We start from the raw sequence: 20,616 nt of genomic DNA, 5'->3' as shown, positions 1-20,616 counted from the left end.
GTGGGCGAGTTGTTAGAGAAGATTCTGACAGGCAAGATTTATGAGCATTTTGAAAGACATACTCTGATTAGGGATAGTCAGTATGGCTTTGTCAAGAGCAGGTCATGCCTTACGAGCCTGACTGAATTCTTTGAGGATGTAACAAAACACACCGATGAAGGTAGATCAGTAATGTGGTGTATATAGATTTCAATAAGGCATTTGATAAGGTTCCCTATGCAAGGCTCATTCAGAAAGTAAGGAGGCATGGGATCCAAGGAGACCTTCCTTTGTGGATCCAGAATTGGCTTGCCCACAGAAGGCAAAGGCTGGTTGTAGATGGTTCATATTCTGCATGGAGGTCAGTGACCAGTGATGTTCAGCAGGGACCTGTTCTGGGACCCCTCCTCTTTGTGATTTTTATAAATGACCTGGATAAAGAAGTAGAAGAGTGGGTTAGTAAGTTTGCTGATGACATAAAGGTTGGAGGTGTTGTGGATAGTCTAGAAGGTTGTCAGAGGTTACAGCATGACATCGACTGGATGCAAAACTGGGCTGAGAAGTGGCAGATGGAGTTCAACTGCCACTGACAACCCTTCAGATAAGTGTGAAGTGGTTCATTTAGGTAGATCAAATTTGAAGATAGAATATAATATTAATGGTAAGACTCTTGGCAATGTGGATAATCAGTGAGGTCTTCGGGTCAATGATCATAGGACACTCAAAGCTGCTACACAGGTTGACAGTGATGTTAAGAAAGCGTATGGTGTGTTGGCATTCATCAACTGTGGGATTGAGTTCAAGAGCAGAGAGGTAATGTTACAGCTATATAAGACATTGGTCAGACCCCACATGGAGTACTGTGTTCAGTTCTGGTCACCTCATTACAGGAAGCATGTGAATGCTATGGAGAGAGTGCAGAGGAAATTTACAAGGATGTTGCCTGGATTGGAGAGCATGCCTTATGAGAATAGGTTGAGTGAACTTTGCCTTTTCTCCTTGGAGCGACGGAGAATGAAAAGGTGATCTGATGATGAGAGGCATTGATTGTGTGGATAGTTAGAGGTTTTTTTCCCAGGGCTGAAATGGCTAACAAAAGGGGCCATAGTTTTAAGGTGCCTGGAAGTAGGTACAGAGGAGATGTTAGGGGTAAGTTTTTCATACAGAGAGTGGTGAGTGCATGGAATACACTGTCGGTGGCAGTGGAGGAGGCAGATACAACAGAGCCTTTTAAAAGACTCTTAGATAGGTACATGGAGCTTAGAAAAATGGAAGGTTATGCAGTTGGGTAATTCTAGGCAATTTCTAGAGTAGGTTGCACAGTCGGCACAACATTGTGGGCCAAAATGCCTGTAATGTGCTGTATAAGACCATAAGACATAGGAGCAGAATTAGGCCATCTAGCCCATCGAATCTGCTCCACCATTCAATCATGGATGGTCTTTTTTTCCATCTCCTCAGGGTCTTCTCCCTGTAACCTGATGGTTCTGATGGCTCGAACGTTGACTTCTCAAACTTCCGCTAATGCCCCACCTCCCCCTCATACCCTATCCATTATTTATTTATTTATATTCACACATTCTTTCTTTCTCTCTCCTTTTTCTCCCTCTGTCCCTCTCACTATACCCCTTGCCCATCCTCCGGGCTCCCTCCCCCCCCCTGTTTTCTTTCTCCCTCGGCCTCCTGTCCCATGATCCTCTCATATCGCTCTTGCCAATCAACTGTCCAGCTCTTGGCTCTATCCCTCCCCCTCCTGTCTTCTCCTATCATTTTGGATCTCCCCCTCCCCCTCCCACTTTCAAATCTCTTACTCGCTCTTCTTTCAGTTAGTCCTGACAAAGGGTCTCGGCCCAAAACATCGACTGTACCTCTTCCTAGAGATGCTGCCTGGCCTGCTGCATTCACCAACAACTTTTATGTGTGTTGCTTGAAATTCCAGCATCTGCAGATTTCCTCGTGTTTGTGACTTCAATAAAGAGCTGGTACAAGCAAAGTCATGGTGTTAATGAAGGTGCAGTCAGGGAGGTTAGCCTACAGTAGCGTTTCCTATCACCTTCCTTACTAATTCCAACACAGCTCATCCTCTACCATCACCACCACTACTGCCATCACCCACCTCCTAGCCGTGCAGAAGATCTGGCTGTCTAAATTCATTTATAGACAAGGTAGAACATTGCCCACCAAACCATAGTCAAGATACAAGTAACCTCAATCTGACCTAATATTTGACATACTTTTGTGTGCATAAATAATAACATTTGTGCAATTATTTAAAACTATTTAGCAATTTGATGGTGTGAAAGTGATGACTGAACAGGTTTCTCTAAATAAGAAGTCATCTCATTTTTAAACTAATCTGCAGATATCTGCATGAATAGAAGTTAATCCAGGAGCCATTCTCCTTATGCACCTACTACAAAACATGGCACAGTTTTAAGAAGTAATTTTTGTAAAATGGAACATTGAATTTTCTTTTTCAATGAATATACCAATAAGGAAAGCATTTACATGGTAATGGAAATAGAGTTGGGGTGCAGTGGGGAGGAGAACTCAATGAAAGAGCTGAACAGCCACAATGGGTTAAACACTTTTTCTGTGCCAGTCCGTGTGGCTCCATGTATGTTTAATTAACTTCACAATTCAATTAACAATGTCAGCTCAGACTTGCTGTTGTGTCTACTTTACCCATATGACCAGAGCAAGACCCTCTGAGAGGTTTGATATACTGGAGACCTCTTGAACCCAGCCTACTGGAATTCAATGGAATTGCTCAGGATTGACGTAGGCACTGGAACCCCACTTACAGCTCTTATTATATCCCAGGTTACTGTGTTATCCTGCTAAATCTATTAGGCAGCAGGTTTTCAGTCTGAGTATTTTTCTCTCATATTCCATGGAGTATTTTTCATCTAGAGGTGATGAACTATATTTTTTAATTAATTCTCAACTGTTTTAGCATTTAGTATTCATTAAGAATCAGGAGTGAGTATAACATACCTTGTATATCAATTTGCACCAACCATAACATATTCTGCTGATGTATCAATCACAAGTGATAAAAAGAAATCTTGAGGACTATGGAAAGCAAAGAACCTTCTCCACCAGTACTGTCAGTTTTATTGATGACCCTTCAAGGAAACACCATGAATGGAGAGCTTTCAACAAGTATATACAGAAAGGTATATACTAGCAAAGCTTAATGAAATGGAAATATGAAGAAAAATCTCTTTAAAATAGCCAGAGAGATGTTGGTTAGATATCCAGTGTTGTTTTGAAGAACCAACTCAGTAAACTTAAAAGTTACAGATAGGGTTAAGCGATCCCATAACCAATATATTTGATGAAATCTCTGGAGTTCTATGCCCATCTAGATATGGATGATGGTGGGCAACTAAATATATTTAGTGATATGGGCTCCATCAACCTCGAGGGAAGAGAATTCCAGAGATTTGCTACCTTCTGACAGAAGAAATTTCCTTACACTTCAGTTTTAAATAAATGACTCTTTATTTTGTAGATACTTCCCCTTGTTCATGGCTCTCCCACTAATGACAACATCTTAACATCTCCCCTGTCCAGCCTCCTAAGGAAATTAGTAGACTCTCCATTGATCAGTGTTGAACATGAATGTTGCGTCCTAGTTGTGTATGCAAACCAGTACACAGGCCAGGGTAGTACAATTTGGAGAAAGCTGTTGCTCATGTAGCAGGCTGTCCCTCTCCACACAACTGATGAATCCAAAGGAAGAGCAGAGGTTGGTACGGCACCTGTGACATCGCAGGAGTTGCCAGTCAGTGTTGAACTCCTCATACGACTGCCTCAGTGACTTCAGCTCCATAGTTTTCCTCAAGGTTTACTCTCAAAGCCTTCCCAGTGAGTGCATATAGTCGCAACGCAGCAGAGGTTTGAAATCAGAATTTTCCTTCTCCTAGATGAGTTGCTAACTATGGATGACAAGCCCCTACTGCCTGAAGCGCTGGTTTTAAGGAGTTAGTAACCCACCTTTGCCCCTTCTCATGTCAGCAGAACTGGTTCCGCTGGACTTAGTAACTAAACCACATGTGAAGGCCAGCAGCTGGGCTGTTGTCAGAGACTATTTGAGGTGCACGCCATTGGGAGCATTTAATAGTTAGTGGGACTTTATCCTCACTACTCCCCCCACCCCCCCCCGGACTATGAGAATCTTAAGGAACTTGAGGAAATTATGTGTGTCTGTAAGGTCACCCTTCATTCTTCCAAACTTCAAGGAACATGGACCCAAACTGTCTAGGCTCTCTTGATAGAATTACCCTTACAATTCCAGGAATTCCAGGCAGTTGAATCTCATTTGGACTGCCTCCAATCATATCATGTCCTTTCCTCGGGACAAGGAACAAAACAAGTGTGTATGTGGCAAAGGACATATATTCTTCACAAAATGCAACAAGATTAAGCTTATATAGCTTTATTTCTCACATGTATGTGTCCAATTACTTATTCAGAACATGTGTCACCAAGTCTCCAACCATCAACATCCTAGTATTCAATGACCTATTTATCTTCTGACCTCACAACCTTTCCATTATCTTCAATGTACAAATCAGAAATGTAATGGAATACTCTACACTTATCTGCATAAATGCAGCTTCAACAAGATTAAAGCAGGTCAATACTATTCAATATCAAGCAGTGCTCTCACCACCCAGACTACTCACACATTCCTCCACAGCACACAGTGATGGTAATGCATACCATCTTGTTTTATTTATTTTGAGGGATCTGGGTGAAGATAGCAATGCTAATATTTAGTGCTTATGTCAAAATGCCCTCGACAAGGAGGCAATGGTGAGTTAGAAAAATCCCTGGATTTCACTGCTCATTGTGAAATTCTGGGATTTAGATCCAACAATAATGTATTCAGAAGTTGGGATGGTACACAGCTCTGAAGGGAATATGCAAATGGTAGTGCTCCATGAGTTTGCTACCTTAATATTCCTGATGACAGAGATTGTCCATTACAGAGATAGTTAGAATAATTTAAGCTGTGTACAGCAGGGTAGGAAATCAATGTTCGGGGATGCCAATAGGAAGCCATTCACGCTGGCTGCTTTGTTCCAGATGTTGTCCTTGAATTTTATTGGAGGTGTATGCATCTAGACAAGTGTAGCATATTCCATCATTCTCCTGACTTATGCTTTGTAGATGCTGGAAGACTTTGCAATATCTGGAGATGAACCATCCACCACGGGAATAACCAATCTCTGAAATGTTCTTGATATCATTGTATTTATATGGCTATTCAAAAAGAAATCAGCCATGATAGAATGATGGAGCAGATTCAATAGGCTGAATGACCTAATTCTGCTCCTATGTCTAATGGTCTATACAGGTTGAGATAGTGGATAATGGTGACAGCCTGAATAATGATAGCAAGGATGCAAAGGCAGTGGTAAGGACAGATAGTGAAGCTCTCTTTTTAGATTTCATCTTTACCCAGTACATCTGTAGCATGAGAATAACTTGCCACTAATCAGCCCATTAGAGAGTTAGAATGTTGTCTAAGTCTTGCAGCATGCAGGCATGGACCGCTTGACTTGCTGAGAAGCAGACATCGCTAATGAACATTGTGCTCTCATTCTGTGGCTGGGAAGATTGACTTCTAGCAGCTACAACCATCTTTCTTTGTGTAAGGTATGACTCCAACTACTCCAATCACTCCAGCCACTCCAACACATACACATCCACCTGTCCATCTAGATTTTTTCTCCCTTTGTTCACTTTTCTATCCCCTCCCCCTCTCTCACTCAGGTCCATTTTCCCATCATCCCCTCTTCACGTGGTTACACATTTTGCCCAACAGCCTTGCCCCAACCTTCTCTCAAACTGACAATCTTTCCATTCAGTCCTAATGCAGAGACTCAGACCAAAATGTTGAATGCACCTTTGCCTCCACAGATGCTGTATGACTCACTAGGTTCTTCCAGTGTCTGTTTTATTTATTTCCAGCATCTGCAGGGCTTTCTGTCTTTGACTTCACCCTTGTAATGTTTTTCCCTTGATAACCAATTCCAGAGCTCTTCAATGCTCCACTCAGTCAATGAGTGGATGATGCTTTGATGTCAAGGGCAACCACTCTCACCTTACAGGTAGAGTTCACCTCTGACCCATGCTTGGATATGCTATGCTGAGGTATGGATATCAGTAACCAGATTATTGAAATAGGTAGGAAAAGGAATAAGATCCTGAAGAGAGAATTTAGGGAGTTAGATAGAAAGTTGAAAAGCAGGAGCTCCATGGTAGTAATCTCTGGATTGCTGCCGTGTCAAGTGCCAGTGAGGACAAGAATAGGATGAGTTGCAGGAGGCAGGTAGCTGGGTGACTGTCAGGAGGAATGGAAATGTAATTAGGCAGTTAGAGCAGAGCACACCTCTGGCTATTCCCCTTATAATCAAGTATTACGCTTTGGATACTTTTGTGGGGAATGACCTCCTGGGAGAATGCCACGGTGACCAGGTTACAGGCACTGAGCATTAGTCTGTGGTGCAGAGGGAAAAAAGAGGGAAGAAGGGAGTGGTAGTGACAGGGGACTCAATAATGAGGGGAGTAGACGGGAGATTCAGTGGACGTAAACGGGACACCCAGATGCTATGTTGCCTCCCAGGTGCCAGGGTCAGGGACATCTCTGATTGCGTCCACAACATTTTGGAGAGGGAGGGAGAGCAGCCAGGTGCCTTGGTACATAGTGGTACCAATGACATAGGAAAGAAAAGCAAAGAGGTCTTGAAAAGAGATTTGAGAGAGCTAGGTAGAAAGCTGAGAAGCAGGACCTCCCGGGGTAGTAATTTGTGGATTGCTGCCTGTGCCATGCACCAGTGAGGATAATTTGACAGGTAAATGTATGGCTGAGAAGCTGGTGCAGAGGTCAGGGCTTCAGATTATTGGATCATTGAGATCTTCTGGGGGAGGTATGACCTGTTCAAAAGTGACAGGTTGCACCTAAATCCGAGGAGGACCAATGTTCTCGCAGGCAAGTTTGTTAGAGCTGTTGGGGAGGGTTTAAACTAATTTGGCAGGGGGATGGGAACCGGAGAGGTGGGACTCAGGATAGAATGGATGGCAACAAAGCTAAGATAGCATGCAGTCAGACTGTCAGGAAGGGCAGGCAGGTGATGAGACTTAGTCACAGCCAACAGGGTGAGTATCAGTACATTAGGAATGCAAAATCAAAAAGGATAGCAAATACAGTATTCGAGGTGTTGTATCTCAATGCGCGGAGTATAAGAAATAGGGTGGATGATCTTGTTGCATTTTTACAGGTTGCCTGGTATGATGTTGTGGCCATCACTGAATCATGGCTGAAGGATGGTTGTAGTTGGGAACTGAATGTCCAAGGTTACACGTTGTATCAGAGGGACAGGAAGGTGTGGCTCTACTGGTAAAGAATGGCATCAAATCAGTAGAAAGATGTGACATAGGATTAGAAGATGTTGAATCCTTGTGGGTTGAGTTCAGATACTACAAGGGTAAAAGGACCCTGATGACAGTTATATACAGGCCTCCCAACAATGGCTGGGAGGTGGATCACAGATTACAACAGAAAATAGAAAAGGCGTGTCAAAAGGGCAATGTTACGATAGTCATGGGAGATTTTAACATGCAGGTTGATCGGAATAATCAGGTTGGTAATGGATCTCAAGAGAATAAGTTTGTTGAATGCCTAAGAGATAGCTTTTTAGAGCAGTTTATCATTGAGCCTACTAAGGGATCAGCTATACTGGATTGGAAGTAATGCAATGAACTGGAGGAGATTAGGGAGTTTAAGGTAAAAGAATCTTTAGGAACCAGTGATCACGATATGATTGAGTTCAACTTGAAATTTGATCGGGAGAAAGTAAAGTCTGATTTCAGTGGAGTAAGTGAAATTACGGTAGTATGAGAGAGGAGTAAATTGGAAGGAGGCGCTGACAGGGATGTCAGCAGAGCAGCAATGGCGTGCATTTCTGGTAAAAGTGAGGAAGGTACAGGACATGTGTATTCCAAAAATGAAGAAATACTAAAATGGCAAAATAATACAACCATGGCTGACAAGGGAAGTCAAAACTAATGTAAAAACAAAAGAGAGGACATACAACAAAGCAAAAATTAATGGGAAGATAGAGGATTTGGAAGTTTTTAAAAACTTACAGAAAGAAAATAAAGGATCATTAGAAGGGAAAAGATGAAATATGAAAGCAAGCTAGCAAATAATATCAAAGTGGATAGTAAAAGCTTTTTCAAGTACAGTGGCATGGAAATGTTTGGGCACCCCTGGTCAAAATTTCTGTTACTGTGAATAGCTAAGCGAGTAAAAGACGAACTGATTTCCAAAAGGCAAAAAATTAAAGATGACACATTTCTTTATTATTTTAAGCAAGAAAACTTTTTTATTTCCATCTTTTACAGTTTCAAAATAACAAAAAAGGAAAAGGGCCCGAAGCAACGTTTGGGCACCCTGCATGGCACAAAGGGGATGTCACTAAGTACTGTCATGCAGGGTGCCCAAACTTTTTTGCTTAAAATAGTAAAGAAATGTGTCATCTTTAACTTTATGCCTTTTGGAAACCAGTTCATCTTTTACTTGCTTAGCTATTCACAGTAACAAAAATTTTGACCGGGGTGCCCAAACTTTTGCATGCCACTGTATGTAAAAATTAAAAGACAGATGAGAGTGGATATAGGACTGCTAGAAAATGAGGCAGGAGAAATAATAACAAGGGACAAGGAGTTGACAGATGAACTAAATGATTATTTTGCATCAGTCTTCACTGTGGAAGACACTAGCAGTGTGCCAGATGTTGTAGTGTGTAAAGGAAGAGAAGTGGGGACCTTTACTATTACAAGGGAGAAGGTGCTCAGAAAGCTGAAAGACCTATAAGTACATAAGTCACCTGGACCAGATGAACTGCACCCTAGGGTTCTGAAAGAGGTAGCGTTAGGGATTATGGCGGGATTAGAAATTATCTTTCAAAAATCACTGGAATCTGACATGGAGCCGGAGGACTGGAAAATAGCAAATGTCACTAAGGAAGGAGGAAGGCAGCAGAAAGGAAACTATAGACCAGTTAGCCTGACCTCAGTGGTTGGGAAGATTGTTAAGGACAAGATGATGGTGTACTTGACAGAGGACAAGATAGGACAAAGTCAGCATGATTTCCTTCAGGGAAAATTCTGCCTGACGAACCTGTTGGAATTCTTTGAAGAGATTTCAAGTAGGATGGATAAAGGGGATGTAGTAGATGTTGTATATTTGGACTTTCAGAAGGCTTTTGACAAGGTGCCACACAAGAGGCTGCTTACCAAGTTAAGAACCCATGATACTACGGGAAAGTTACCAGCATGAGTAGAGCATTGGCTGATTAGAAGAAGGCAGCGAGTGGGAATAAAAGGATCCTCGTCTGGTTGGCTGCCAGTGACTAGTGGTTTCCACAGGGGTCGGTTTTGGGACAACTTTTTATGTTGTATATAAAATGGTTTAGATGATGAAATAGGTGGCTTTGTTGCCAAGTTTGCAGATGATACAAAGATTGGTGGAGGACAGGTAGTGTTGAGGAACCAGGTAGAATGCAGAAGGACTTAGACAGATTAGGAGAATGGGCAAGAAAGTGGCAAATGAAATATACTGTGGAGAATGCATGGCCATGCACTTTGGTAGTAGAAATAAATGCGGACTATTTTCTAAACGGGAGAAAATCCAAAAATCTGAGATGCAAAAGGACTTGGGAGTCCTTGTGCAGAACACCCTAAAAGTTAATTTGCAGGTTGAGTCAGTGGTGAGGAAGGCAAATGCAATGTTCACGTTCATTTCAAGAGGTCTAGAATACAAGAGCAGCGATGTGATGCTGAGGCTCTGGTGAGGCATCATCTTGAGTATTATGCACAGTTTTGGGCTCCTCATCTGAGAAGAGATGTGCTGGCATTGGAGAGGGTCCAGAGGAGGTTCACAAGGATGATTCCAGGAATTAAAAGGTTATCACACGAGGAAAGTTTGATGGCTCTGGGTCCGTACTTGCTGGAACTTAGAAGGATGAGGAGGGATCTCATCGAAATCTTTTGAATGTTGAATGGCCTAGGCAGAGTAGATGTTGTAAGGATGCTTCCCATGATGGGAGACTCTCGGACAAGAGAGTACAGCCTTAGGACAGAGGGGCATCCATTCAAAACAGAGACGCAGCGAAATTTCTTTAGCCAAAGGGTGGTGAATTTGTGGAACTTGTTGCCACATGCAGCTGTGGAGGTCAGGTAATTAGGTGTATTTAAGGCAGAGACTGACAGGTTCTTGACTGGACATGGCATCAAAGGTTATGGAGAGAAGGCTGGGAAATGGGGTTGAGGAGGAGAAAGAAAAAGGATCAGCTATGATTGAATGGCGGAGCAGACTCGATGGGCCAAATAGCCTAATTCTGCTCCTATCTCTTATCATCTAGGATGACTTGTCAGATGAATGTTTGGCTGAGGAACTGGGTCTTCAGATTTCTGAATCATTGGGATCATTGGGTAGAAGGTATGACCTGTACAAAATGGACAGGTTACACGTGAACCCCAGGGGGACCAATATCCTTGCGGGCAAGTTTACTAGAGCTAATGGACAGGGTTTTCAACTAATTTGGCAAGGGGGTGAGAACCAAAGTGATAGGGCTGTGGATGGGATAGTTGGTATACTGTACAAGCAAACGCAGTATGTACTGAGAATGTGAGGAAGGACAGGCAGATGATGATAAGGGCAAAATAGCAGTCACTGGGATGAGTGTAACATGGGGACAAAATCATAAAGGGTAATGAATACAGGAGTGAAGGTGTTATATTTGAATGGATGCAGTATACAGAATAAGGTAGATGATCTTATAGCGCAGCTAGAGATATTGTGGGTATTGCTGAGTTCTGGCTGAAAGAAGATTATAATTGGGAGCTTAACATCCAAGGATACACATTGTATCGAAAGGACAGCCAGTTAGGCTGAGTGGTTGGCGTGGCTCTGTTGGTAAAAAATTAATCAAATCCTTAGAAAGAGGTGCCATAGGATCAGAAGATGTATAAACCTTGTGGGTGGAGATAAGAAACTGCAAGGGTAAAAAGACCCTGATGGGAGTCATATACTAGCCTCTCCCATACAGTAGCCAGGATGTGAGAGAGAAATAACAATGGGAAGTAGAAAAAGCATGTTAATATCCAAATAGATAGGGAAAATCAGGTTGGTGCTGGATCCCAAGAGGGAGAATTTGTAGAATGCCCACGAGATGGCTTCTTAAAGCAGCTTGTGGTTGCGCCCACTATGGGAAAAGCTATTCTGGATTGGGTGTTGTGTGATGAACCAGACTTGATTAAGGAGTTTAAAGTAAAGGAATCTGAGAAGTAATGATCCTTATATGAGAGGAAGAAGTTAAAGTCAGATGTACCAGTATTACAGTGAAGTAAAGGGAATTATAGTCTCATGAGAGATGAGCTGGCCAAAGTTGATTGGAAGGGGACAGTAGCAAGGATGACAGCAGAACAGCAATGGCTGGAGGTTCTGGGAGCTATTCAGAAGGCATGGGATAGATACATATCCCAAAGTAGAAGAAGTATTCTAAAGGCAGGACAAAATGAAGCAACTGTGGCTGACAAGGGAGATCAAAGACAACATCAAAGCAAATGAGAAGGCAATAGTAATAGAGCAATACAGTAATAGTAATAGAGCAGTAATAGAGCAAAAATTAATGGGAAGTTACAGGATTGGGAAGCTTTAAAAACCAACAGAAGGCAACTAAAAATGCCTTATGAGGGAAAAGATGAAATATAAAGGTAAGCTAACCAATAATATCAAAAAGGATACCAAAGGTTTTCTCAGATGTATAAGGAGTAAAACAGGGGCAAGAGTAGATATCGGACAGCTGGAAAATGACACTGGAGCTGTAGTAATGGGGGAAAAGGAAATGGCAGATGGTTTCCTTTTCCCCTATTACTACCACTCCAGTGTCATTTTCCATATATTTTGCATCAACCTTCATTGTGGAAGGCATGAGCGGCATGCTGGAAGTTCAAGATTGCCAGACAGCAGAAATAAGTGCAGCTGCTATTACTAGGGAGAAGGAGCTTTGGAAGCTGAAAGGTTTGAAGTTAGGTATGTAACATGGATCAGAGTCCCCAGGGTCCTGAAAGAGGTAGCCGAAGAGATTGTGAAGGTATTAATAATGATTGTTCAAGAATCACTGGATGCTGGCATGGCTCTGGAGTACTGGAAAGTTGCAAATGTCACTCCACTTTTCAAGAAGGGAGGCAGACAAAAGGAAATTATAGGCCAGTTAGCCTGACCTCAGCGGCTGGGAAGATATTGGAGTCAATTCTTAAGGATAAGGTCTCAGGATACTTGGTGAACATGATAAAATAGGCCAAAGTCAGCATAGTTTTTTTAAGGGGAAATCCTGCCTGAGAGATCTGTTGGAATTCTTTGAGGAAATAATAAGCAGGATAGAAAAAGGAGAATCAGTGGATTTTGTATACTTGGAATTTCAGAAGGCCTTTGACAAGGTGACTCTCTTAAGGCTGCTTAACAAGGTAAGAGACTATGGTATTACAGAAAAGATGCCAGCATGGATAGAGCATTGGCTGATTGGCTGGAGGCAAAGGTTGGGAATTAAGGGAGCCTTTTCTGGTTGGCTATTGGTAACTAGTAGTGTTCCACAGGAATCGCTGTTGGGACCACTTCTTTTTACATTGTATGTCAATTATCTGGATGACAGAATTGTGACCAAGTTTGTGGACAATGGCAAGGATGTAATGCTGAGGCTTTATGAGGCACTAGTTAGGCATCACTTGGAATATTGTGAGCCATTTTGGCCCTCTTATCTAGACCATTAGACCATAAGACAAAGGAGCAGAAGTCAGCCATTCGGCCCATCGAGTCTGCTCCGCCATTTTATCATGAGCTGATCCATTCTCCCATTTAGTCCCATTCCCCCGCCTTCTCACCATAACCTTTGACGCCCTGGCTACTCAGATACATATCAATCTCTGCCTTAAATACACCCAATCACTTGGCCTCCACTGCTGCCCGTGCCAACAAATTCCATAGATTCACCACTGTCTAAAAAAATGTCTTCGCATTTCTGTTCTGAAAGGGCGCCCTTCAATCCTTAAGTCATGCCCTCTTGTACTAGACTCCCCCATCATGGGAAACAACTTTGCCACATCCACTCTGTCCATGCCTTTCAACATTCAAAACTTTTTTATGAGGTCTCCCATCATTCTTCTAAACTCCAAGGAATACAGTCCAAGAGCAGACAAACGTTCCTCATACGTTAATCCTCTCATTCCCAGAATCATTCTAGTGAATTTTCTCTGTACCCTCTCCAACGTCAGCACATCCTTTCTTAAATAAGGAGACCAAAACTGCCCACAGTACTCCAAGTGAGGTCTTACTAGCACCTTATAAAGCCTCAACATCACATCCCTGCTCCTATACTCTATTCCTCTAGAAAAGAATGCCAACATTGCATTCGCCTTCTTCACTACTGACTCAACCTGGAAGTTAACTTTAAGGGTATCCTGTACGAGGACTCCCAAGTCCCGTTGCATCTCCAAACTTTGAATTCTTTCCCCATTTAAATAATAGTCTGTCCGTTTATTTTTTCTGCCAAAGTGCATAACCATACACTTTCCACATTGTACTTCATTTGCCACTTCTCTGCTCATTCTTCCAATCTATCCAAGTCTCTCTGCAGACTGTCCGTTTCCTCAGCACTACCAGCCCCTCCACCTATCTTTGTATCGTCAGCAAACTTAGCCACAAAGCCATCTATTCCATAATCCAAATCCAAATCTAAGAGAGGATATGCTGACATTGGAGGGGGTTCAGAGGAGGTTCACGAGAAGGGTTCCGGGAATAAAAGGGTTATCGTATAAGGAATGTTTGATGGTTCTGGGCCTGCGCTTGCTGGAATTTTGAAGAATAAGTGGGGAATCTCATTGAAAACTATTGAAATGTTGAAAGGCCAAGATACAGTGGATGTGGAGTGGATGTCTCCTATAGTGGGGGAATCTAGTACCAGAAGGCACAGCCTCAGAATAGAGAGACGTCCATTTAGAACAGAATTGAGGAGGAATTTCTTTAATCAGAGTATGGTGAATCAGTGGAATGTGTTGCCACAGGCGGCTGTGGAAGCCAGATCATTGGGTATAATTAAGGCAAAGGTTGATAGATTCTTGATTAGTCAAGGCATAAAGATTATGGGGAGCAGCCAGGAGACTGTGGATGAGAGGGAAAATGGATCAGCCATGATGAAATGGCAGAGCAGACTTTATCAGTCCTGATGAAGGTTCTCAGCTCGAAATGGCATGGTGGCTGCCTGACCTGCTGAGTTCTTTCAGCATGCTTTGTGTGTTGCTGAGGAAGTTTCCATATTGTTGTGTAGATTTAAAAGTTGTATGTACATTGATATCTATTTTGCACACCCCTTACAGTACTATTCCTTTAAATTATACAAAAATATACAAGATTATTCAAATAAATCATTTTAAATAAGTCCATTTTGTAATGTAGCCACATCTTGTCATGATTAATGTTAAGACGGTAACCCACCATGTAATTGTAATAATTAGAAGAACAATTAATAATGTTTTCTGTGTTTTATTATTTATACACAGGACATATCATCTTTGTGTAAACAAATAATTATTTTTCTGACTAGCTGATGATTGTCCAAGCCTCTGGAGAAATCTGTATGGCAATGTACGTTGCTGATGCTGCGGGCAATGTTCAGGAATCACTGACCAAAGACACTACAAAAAACACAAGTGGAAGAAAAACTGTTGCCCATACAGATGAAGGTGAGTAAATGGCTCATGTTTTTGTATAGTGGGCTAAAGACCATCTAAACTTTCTGAACTAGTACTTGCTGAAGCTCTGCTCAAATATTTAGGATTGGTTTCTGCAGTCAGCAGCAAAGCAATGGCGCTCTCTACTGATCTGCAAGGAAGATGTCAGTAAAAATCTAGTTATCTTCCAGTTGTTACTAAGCACCAGCTCTTTGAGTTCAAGCTTACCCCCAGCAACAGTGACGTTGTAATAAAAGCTGAGCAACCAATACATTAAAGAATTTTCTCAGATAGAAAATTAGTAAATAAAAAAAATGACAAACTATACAACAAACTTTTGAAACATTTCACAGCAAGAGTATTATGGATTCAAAGAATCTTGTAAGTATATAGCACATAAATTGCCCCTTCTGCCCACCTTGTCCATCATGTGTCTGTCTGTCTGTCTGCCTGTATGAAGCTTGTTTATTGGCATTTGGTCCATAGCCTTCCAATCATGGTCAATTCAAGTTCTTGTCCAAATACTTTTTGAATGTTATGAGAATAACTACCTCCTAAGAGGAAAATTGGATCGGCGATAATGAAATGACAGAGCAGACTCGATGTGCCAAATGGCCTAATTCTGCTCCTATATCTTATGGCCTTATGGTCTATGGTCTTCCACCCACTCATACAGTGTATTCCTGATTCTGTCCATCCTCTGGTGAGATTCCATTTAACCATTTACAGCATGGTAGCTCAGCCGTTAGTGTAATGCTTTACAGTGTCAGTATTCAGAAAACTGGGGTTCAATTCACCCCACTGTCTGTAAGGAGTTGGTATGTTCTTTCCATGAGCCCGTGAATTTTGTGTGCGCCAGTTTCCTCCCACATTCCAAAGACATACAGGTTAGGGTTAGTAAATTGTGGGCATGCTATGCTGGTGCCAGAAGCATGGTGACATTTGCGGGCTGCCTCCCAGCACATCCTCAGACAATGCTGGTAACTGACGCAAGTGACACATTTCACAGTGTTTCGGTGTACATGTGACAAAAAGAGTTAATCTTCATGCCATTTATGGGGAGAACTTTCTAATTATAAACTTTATCGCTGCCCATTATAACTCTGTATATCACAAACAGCACCCACTACTCCCTACCCCTTAGTCTCATCTCTTCAAGGAAAACAAATCCAGACTATCCAGTCTCTCATTTGTTAAGCACTGTCCAGGCAAGATCCTGGTGAACGTCCTTGGCACCTTTTCTTTCCTTTCTGTGGTGACCAGAACATAGAACATAGAATAGTACAGTACAGTACAGGCCCTTTGGCCCACATTGTTGTGCCGACCCTCAAACCCTGCCTCCCATTTTACCCCCCACCTTAAATTCCTCCATATACCTGTCTAGTAGTCTCTTAAATTTCACTTGTGTATCTGCCTCCACCACCGACTCAGGCAGTGTATTCCACGCACCAACCACTCTCTAAGTAAAAATCTTCCTCTAATATCACCCTTGAACTTCCCACCCCTTACCTAAAAGCCATGCCCTCTTGTATTGAGCAGTGGTGCCCTGGGGAAGAAGCGCTGGCTATCCACTCTATCTATTCCTCTTATTATCTTGTACACCTCTATCATGTCTCCTCTCATCCTCCTTCTCTCCAAAGAGTAAAGCCCTAGCTCCCTTAATCTCTGATCATAATCCATACTTTCTAAACCAAGCAGCATCCTGGCAAGTCTCCTCTGTACCCTTTCCAATGCTTCCGCATCCTTCCTATAGTGAGGTGACCAGAACTGGACACAATACTCCAAGTGTGGCTTAACCAGAGTTTTATAGAGCTGCATCATTACCTCGCAACTCTTAAACTCTATCCCTTGACTTATGAAAGCTAACACCCCATAAGCTTTCTTAACTACACTATCTACCTGTGAGGCAACTTTCAGGGATTTGTGGACATGTACCCCCAGATCCCTCTGCTCCTCCACACTACCAAGTATCCTGCCGTTTACTTTGTACTCTGCCTTGGAGCTTGTCCTTCCAAAGTGTACCACCTCACACTTCTCTGGGTTGAACTCCATCTGCCACCTCTCAGCCCTCTCCTGCATCCTATCAATGTCTCTCTGCAATCTTTGACAATCCTCTACACTATCTACAACACCACCAACCTTTGTGTCATCTGCAAACTTGCTAATCCACCCTTCTAACCCCACATCCAGGTCGTTAATAAAAATCATGAAAAGTAGAGGTTCCAGAACCGATCCTTGTGGGACTCCACTAGTCGCAACCCTCCAATCTGAATGTACTCCCTCCACCACCACCCTCTGCCTTCTGCAGGCAAGCCAATTCTGAATCCACCTGGCCAAACTTCCCTGGATCCCATGCCTTCTGACTTTCTGAATAAGCCTACTGTGTGGAACCTTGTCAAATGCCTTACTAAAATCCATATAGACCACATCCACTGCACTACCCTCATCTATATGCCTGGTCACCTCCTCGAAGAACTCTATCAGGCTTGTTATACACGATCTGCCCTTCACAAAGCCATGCTGACTGTCCCTGATCAGACCATGATTCTCTAAATGCCCATAGATCCTATCTCTAAGAATCTTTTCCAACAGCCAACCCACCACAGACGTAAGGCTCACTGGTCTATAATTACACAATTCTGTACACAATTCTGCAGTTGTAGCCTGAACCACGATTGTTCCCCATAATCTCCCTACCAAAGACATTACACACTCAAAGGTTTGTAATTACCTGACTTATCTTTGCTGCCGTTCTTGAAGAAGAGTAACATTTTTATCCTCCAGTTATCTGAAACATGACTCAGAACAGCAAAGCTTTAAAATCTCTGTACAGGCCCCAGCAATGTCCTTCCTTGCGACCTAGGAAACATCTCATCAGGTTCTGTGGATTTACCAATCTTTAAGCCTGCAAACATATCTAGTAGCACTTCCTTTGTGATATGGTCTAGAATTTCATCTCCTTCCACTACTATTCTCTGAATTCTCCAGCTACAATATTTAGCTACTGAATGAATGTAAATGAGAAAATTTATTTAAGATGCCACCAATCTCCAAAAGCTCTTTTCAGAATTTGTCATTTGAGACCATAAGACCATAAGACAAAGGAGCAGAAGTTGGCCATTCGGCCCATCGAGTCTGCTCCACCATTTTATCATGAGCTGATCCATTTTATCCTATTTAGTCCCACTGCCCCGCCTTCTCACCATAACCTTTGATCCCTGGCTACTCAGATACCTATCAATCTCTGCCTTAAATACACCCAGTGACCTGACCTCCACTGTCACCCGTGGCAACAAATTCCACAGATTCGTCAGCCTCTGGCTAAGAAAATTTCTTCGCATCTCTGTTCTGAATGGGCACCCTTCAATCCACTCTCATACTAGACTCCCCCACCACGGGAAACAACCTTGCCACATCCACTTTGTCCATGCCTTTCAACATTCGAAATGTTTCTATGAGGTCCCCTCTCATTCCTCTAAGCTCCACGGAATACAGTCCAAGAGCAGTCAAACGTTTCTCATATGTTAACCCTCCCATTCTCGGAATCGTTCCAGTGAATCTTCTCTGAACCCTCTCCAACGTCAGCACATCCTTTCTTAAATAAGGAGACCAAAACTGCACACAGTACTCCAAGTGAGGTCTTACCAGTGCCTTATAGAGCTTCAACAGCACATCCCTGCTCCTATACTCTATTCCTCTAGAAATGAATGCCATTCACCTTCTTCACCACCGACTCAATCTGGAGGTTAACCTTAAGAGTATCCTGCACGAGGACTCCCAAGTCCCGTTGCATCTCAGAACTTTGAATTCTCTCCCCATTTAAATAATAGCCTGCCCATTTATTCCTTCTACCAAAGTGCATAACCATGCACTTTCCAACATTGTATTTCATTTGCCACTTCTTTGCCCATTCTCCCAATCTATCCAATTCTCCCTGCAGACTCTCTGTTTCCTCAGCATTACTGGCCCCTCCACCTATCTTCGTATCATCAGCAAACTTAGCCACAAAGCCATCTATTCCATAATCTAAATCGTTGATGTACAACGTAAAAGGAAGCGGCCCCAACACGGATCCCTGTGGAACACCACTGGTAGCCGGTAGCTAACCAGAATGGGATCCCTTTATTCCCACTCTCTGTTTCCTGCCAATCAGCTAATGCTCTATCCATGTATGTAATTTTCCCGTAATTCCATGGGCTCTTATCTTGTTTAGCAGCCTCATGTGCAGCACCTTGTCAAAGGCCTTCTGAAAATCCAAATACACAACATCCACTGCATCTCCCTTGTCTAGCCTACTTGTAATTTCCTCAAAAAATTGCAATAGGTTTGTCAAGCAGAATTTTCCTTTGAGGAAACCATGCTGAGTTCTGCCTATCTTGTCATATGCTTCCAGGTACTCTGTTACCTCATCCTTGACAATCGACTCCAAAAACTTCCCAACCACCGATGTCAAGCTAACAGGTCGATAATTTCTTTTTTGCTTCCTTGCCCTCTTCTTAAATAGCAGAGTGACATTTGCAATTTTCCAGTCCTCTGGAACCATGCCAGAATCTATTGACTTTTGAAAAATCATTGCTAATGCCTCTGCAATCTCCACAGCTACTTCCTTCAGAACACGGGGGTGCATTCCATCTGGTCCGGGAGATTTATCTACCCTTAGACTATTCAGCTTCCTGAGTACTTTCTCTGTCATAACTGTAACTGCGCACACTTCTCTTCCTTGACACTTTTGAGTGTCCGGTATACTTCTGATGTCTTCCTCAGTGAAGACTGATGCAAAATACTCGTTCAGTTCCTCCGCCATCTCCTTATCTCCCATTACATTATGATTTTAGATCATAATGAACCCTTTTCTTTTCCCTAGTTAACCTCTTACACTTAAGATAGAATACTTTGTGATTTTCCTTAATATTGTATGCCAGTAATATTTTGTGTCCCATCTTTGTCTTCATAATTTCATTCTTAAGTCCCCTCCCTCTTACTGTCTGTACCACTGTTCCATTTTCAGTTCTGTATATTTGTCATTGCTTCTGTTCTATATCCAGTGCTCAAGATCCCTTAACATCCCGGAGGCGTTGGACTTGTCCTCCATACCTTTCACCATTACTGGAACATGTTGTCCTGAACTTTCACCATTCCTTTTTCAAATGAGCCCCACTAATCCAATGTGAACCTACTTACAAGTAGTTGCTCCCAGTCTAATTTTGCCAGGTTCTATCTCATGATATTTAGTTTGGCCTTAGCTTGATTCAGGACCTTAATTTTTGGACCACTCTTATCCTTTACAAAACTATCTTGAAACTTACAGAGTTACAGCCACTATTTTCAAAATGCTTTCCCACTGATACTTCAAATACTTGCCTAGCTGCATTCCTCAAGGTTAGGGCCAGAAATGCCCTTTCTCTGGTAGGGTAATCTACATACTGATTTAAAAGACTCTCCTAGACGCAATTTTAAAATTCCACCCCTCTATTCTTTCACACTAAAGTAGTCCCAGTTAAAATAGTGCAAGCTGAAATTCTCTATCATTACAACCCAATTATTCCTGCAGATCTCTGTGATGTGTCTGCTCCTCTAATGTCCGCTGACTATTACGAGACCTGGAGTGTAATCCAGCAGAGTAATTGCACCACCCCACCCCACCCCCACCTTTTCATTGCCGAGCACGATCCATAAGACCAGAAGACTTAGGCTTTTTGTGATGTACTTCTTGGATAGTCTCTCTCATCACTGCAGTAATTGATTCATTAATCAATATTGCAATGCTACCTCCTGTTTCACATCACCTTATCATGCCGGAATTCTATTCCCTGGAATGTTGAGTTGTCA

General features: G+C 42.4%; 1 protein-coding gene across 3 annotated transcripts in view; it reads left to right on the top strand.

Moving 5' to 3' along the window:
* The window catches only part of myom1b (myomesin 1b), a 182,338-nt gene that overhangs the window by 150,868 nt on the left and 10,854 nt on the right, over window positions 1-20,616 (top strand). For all 3 annotated transcript variants that reach the window (XM_072255947.1, XM_072255938.1, XM_072255956.1), the window contains one exon: window positions 14,661-14,799. In XM_072255947.1, coding sequence (XP_072112048.1) covers window positions 14,661-14,799 — 139 coding nt within the window. The remainder of the gene's footprint in view (window positions 1-14,660; window positions 14,800-20,616) is intronic.

This window comes from Mobula birostris, chromosome 1, assembly GCF_030028105.1.
Source record: "Mobula birostris isolate sMobBir1 chromosome 1, sMobBir1.hap1, whole genome shotgun sequence".
NCBI lineage: Eukaryota > Metazoa > Chordata > Chondrichthyes > Myliobatiformes > Myliobatidae > Mobula > Mobula birostris.
Note: the sequence above shows the minus strand (reverse complement) of the source record. Positions and strands in the feature narration are given on the sequence as shown.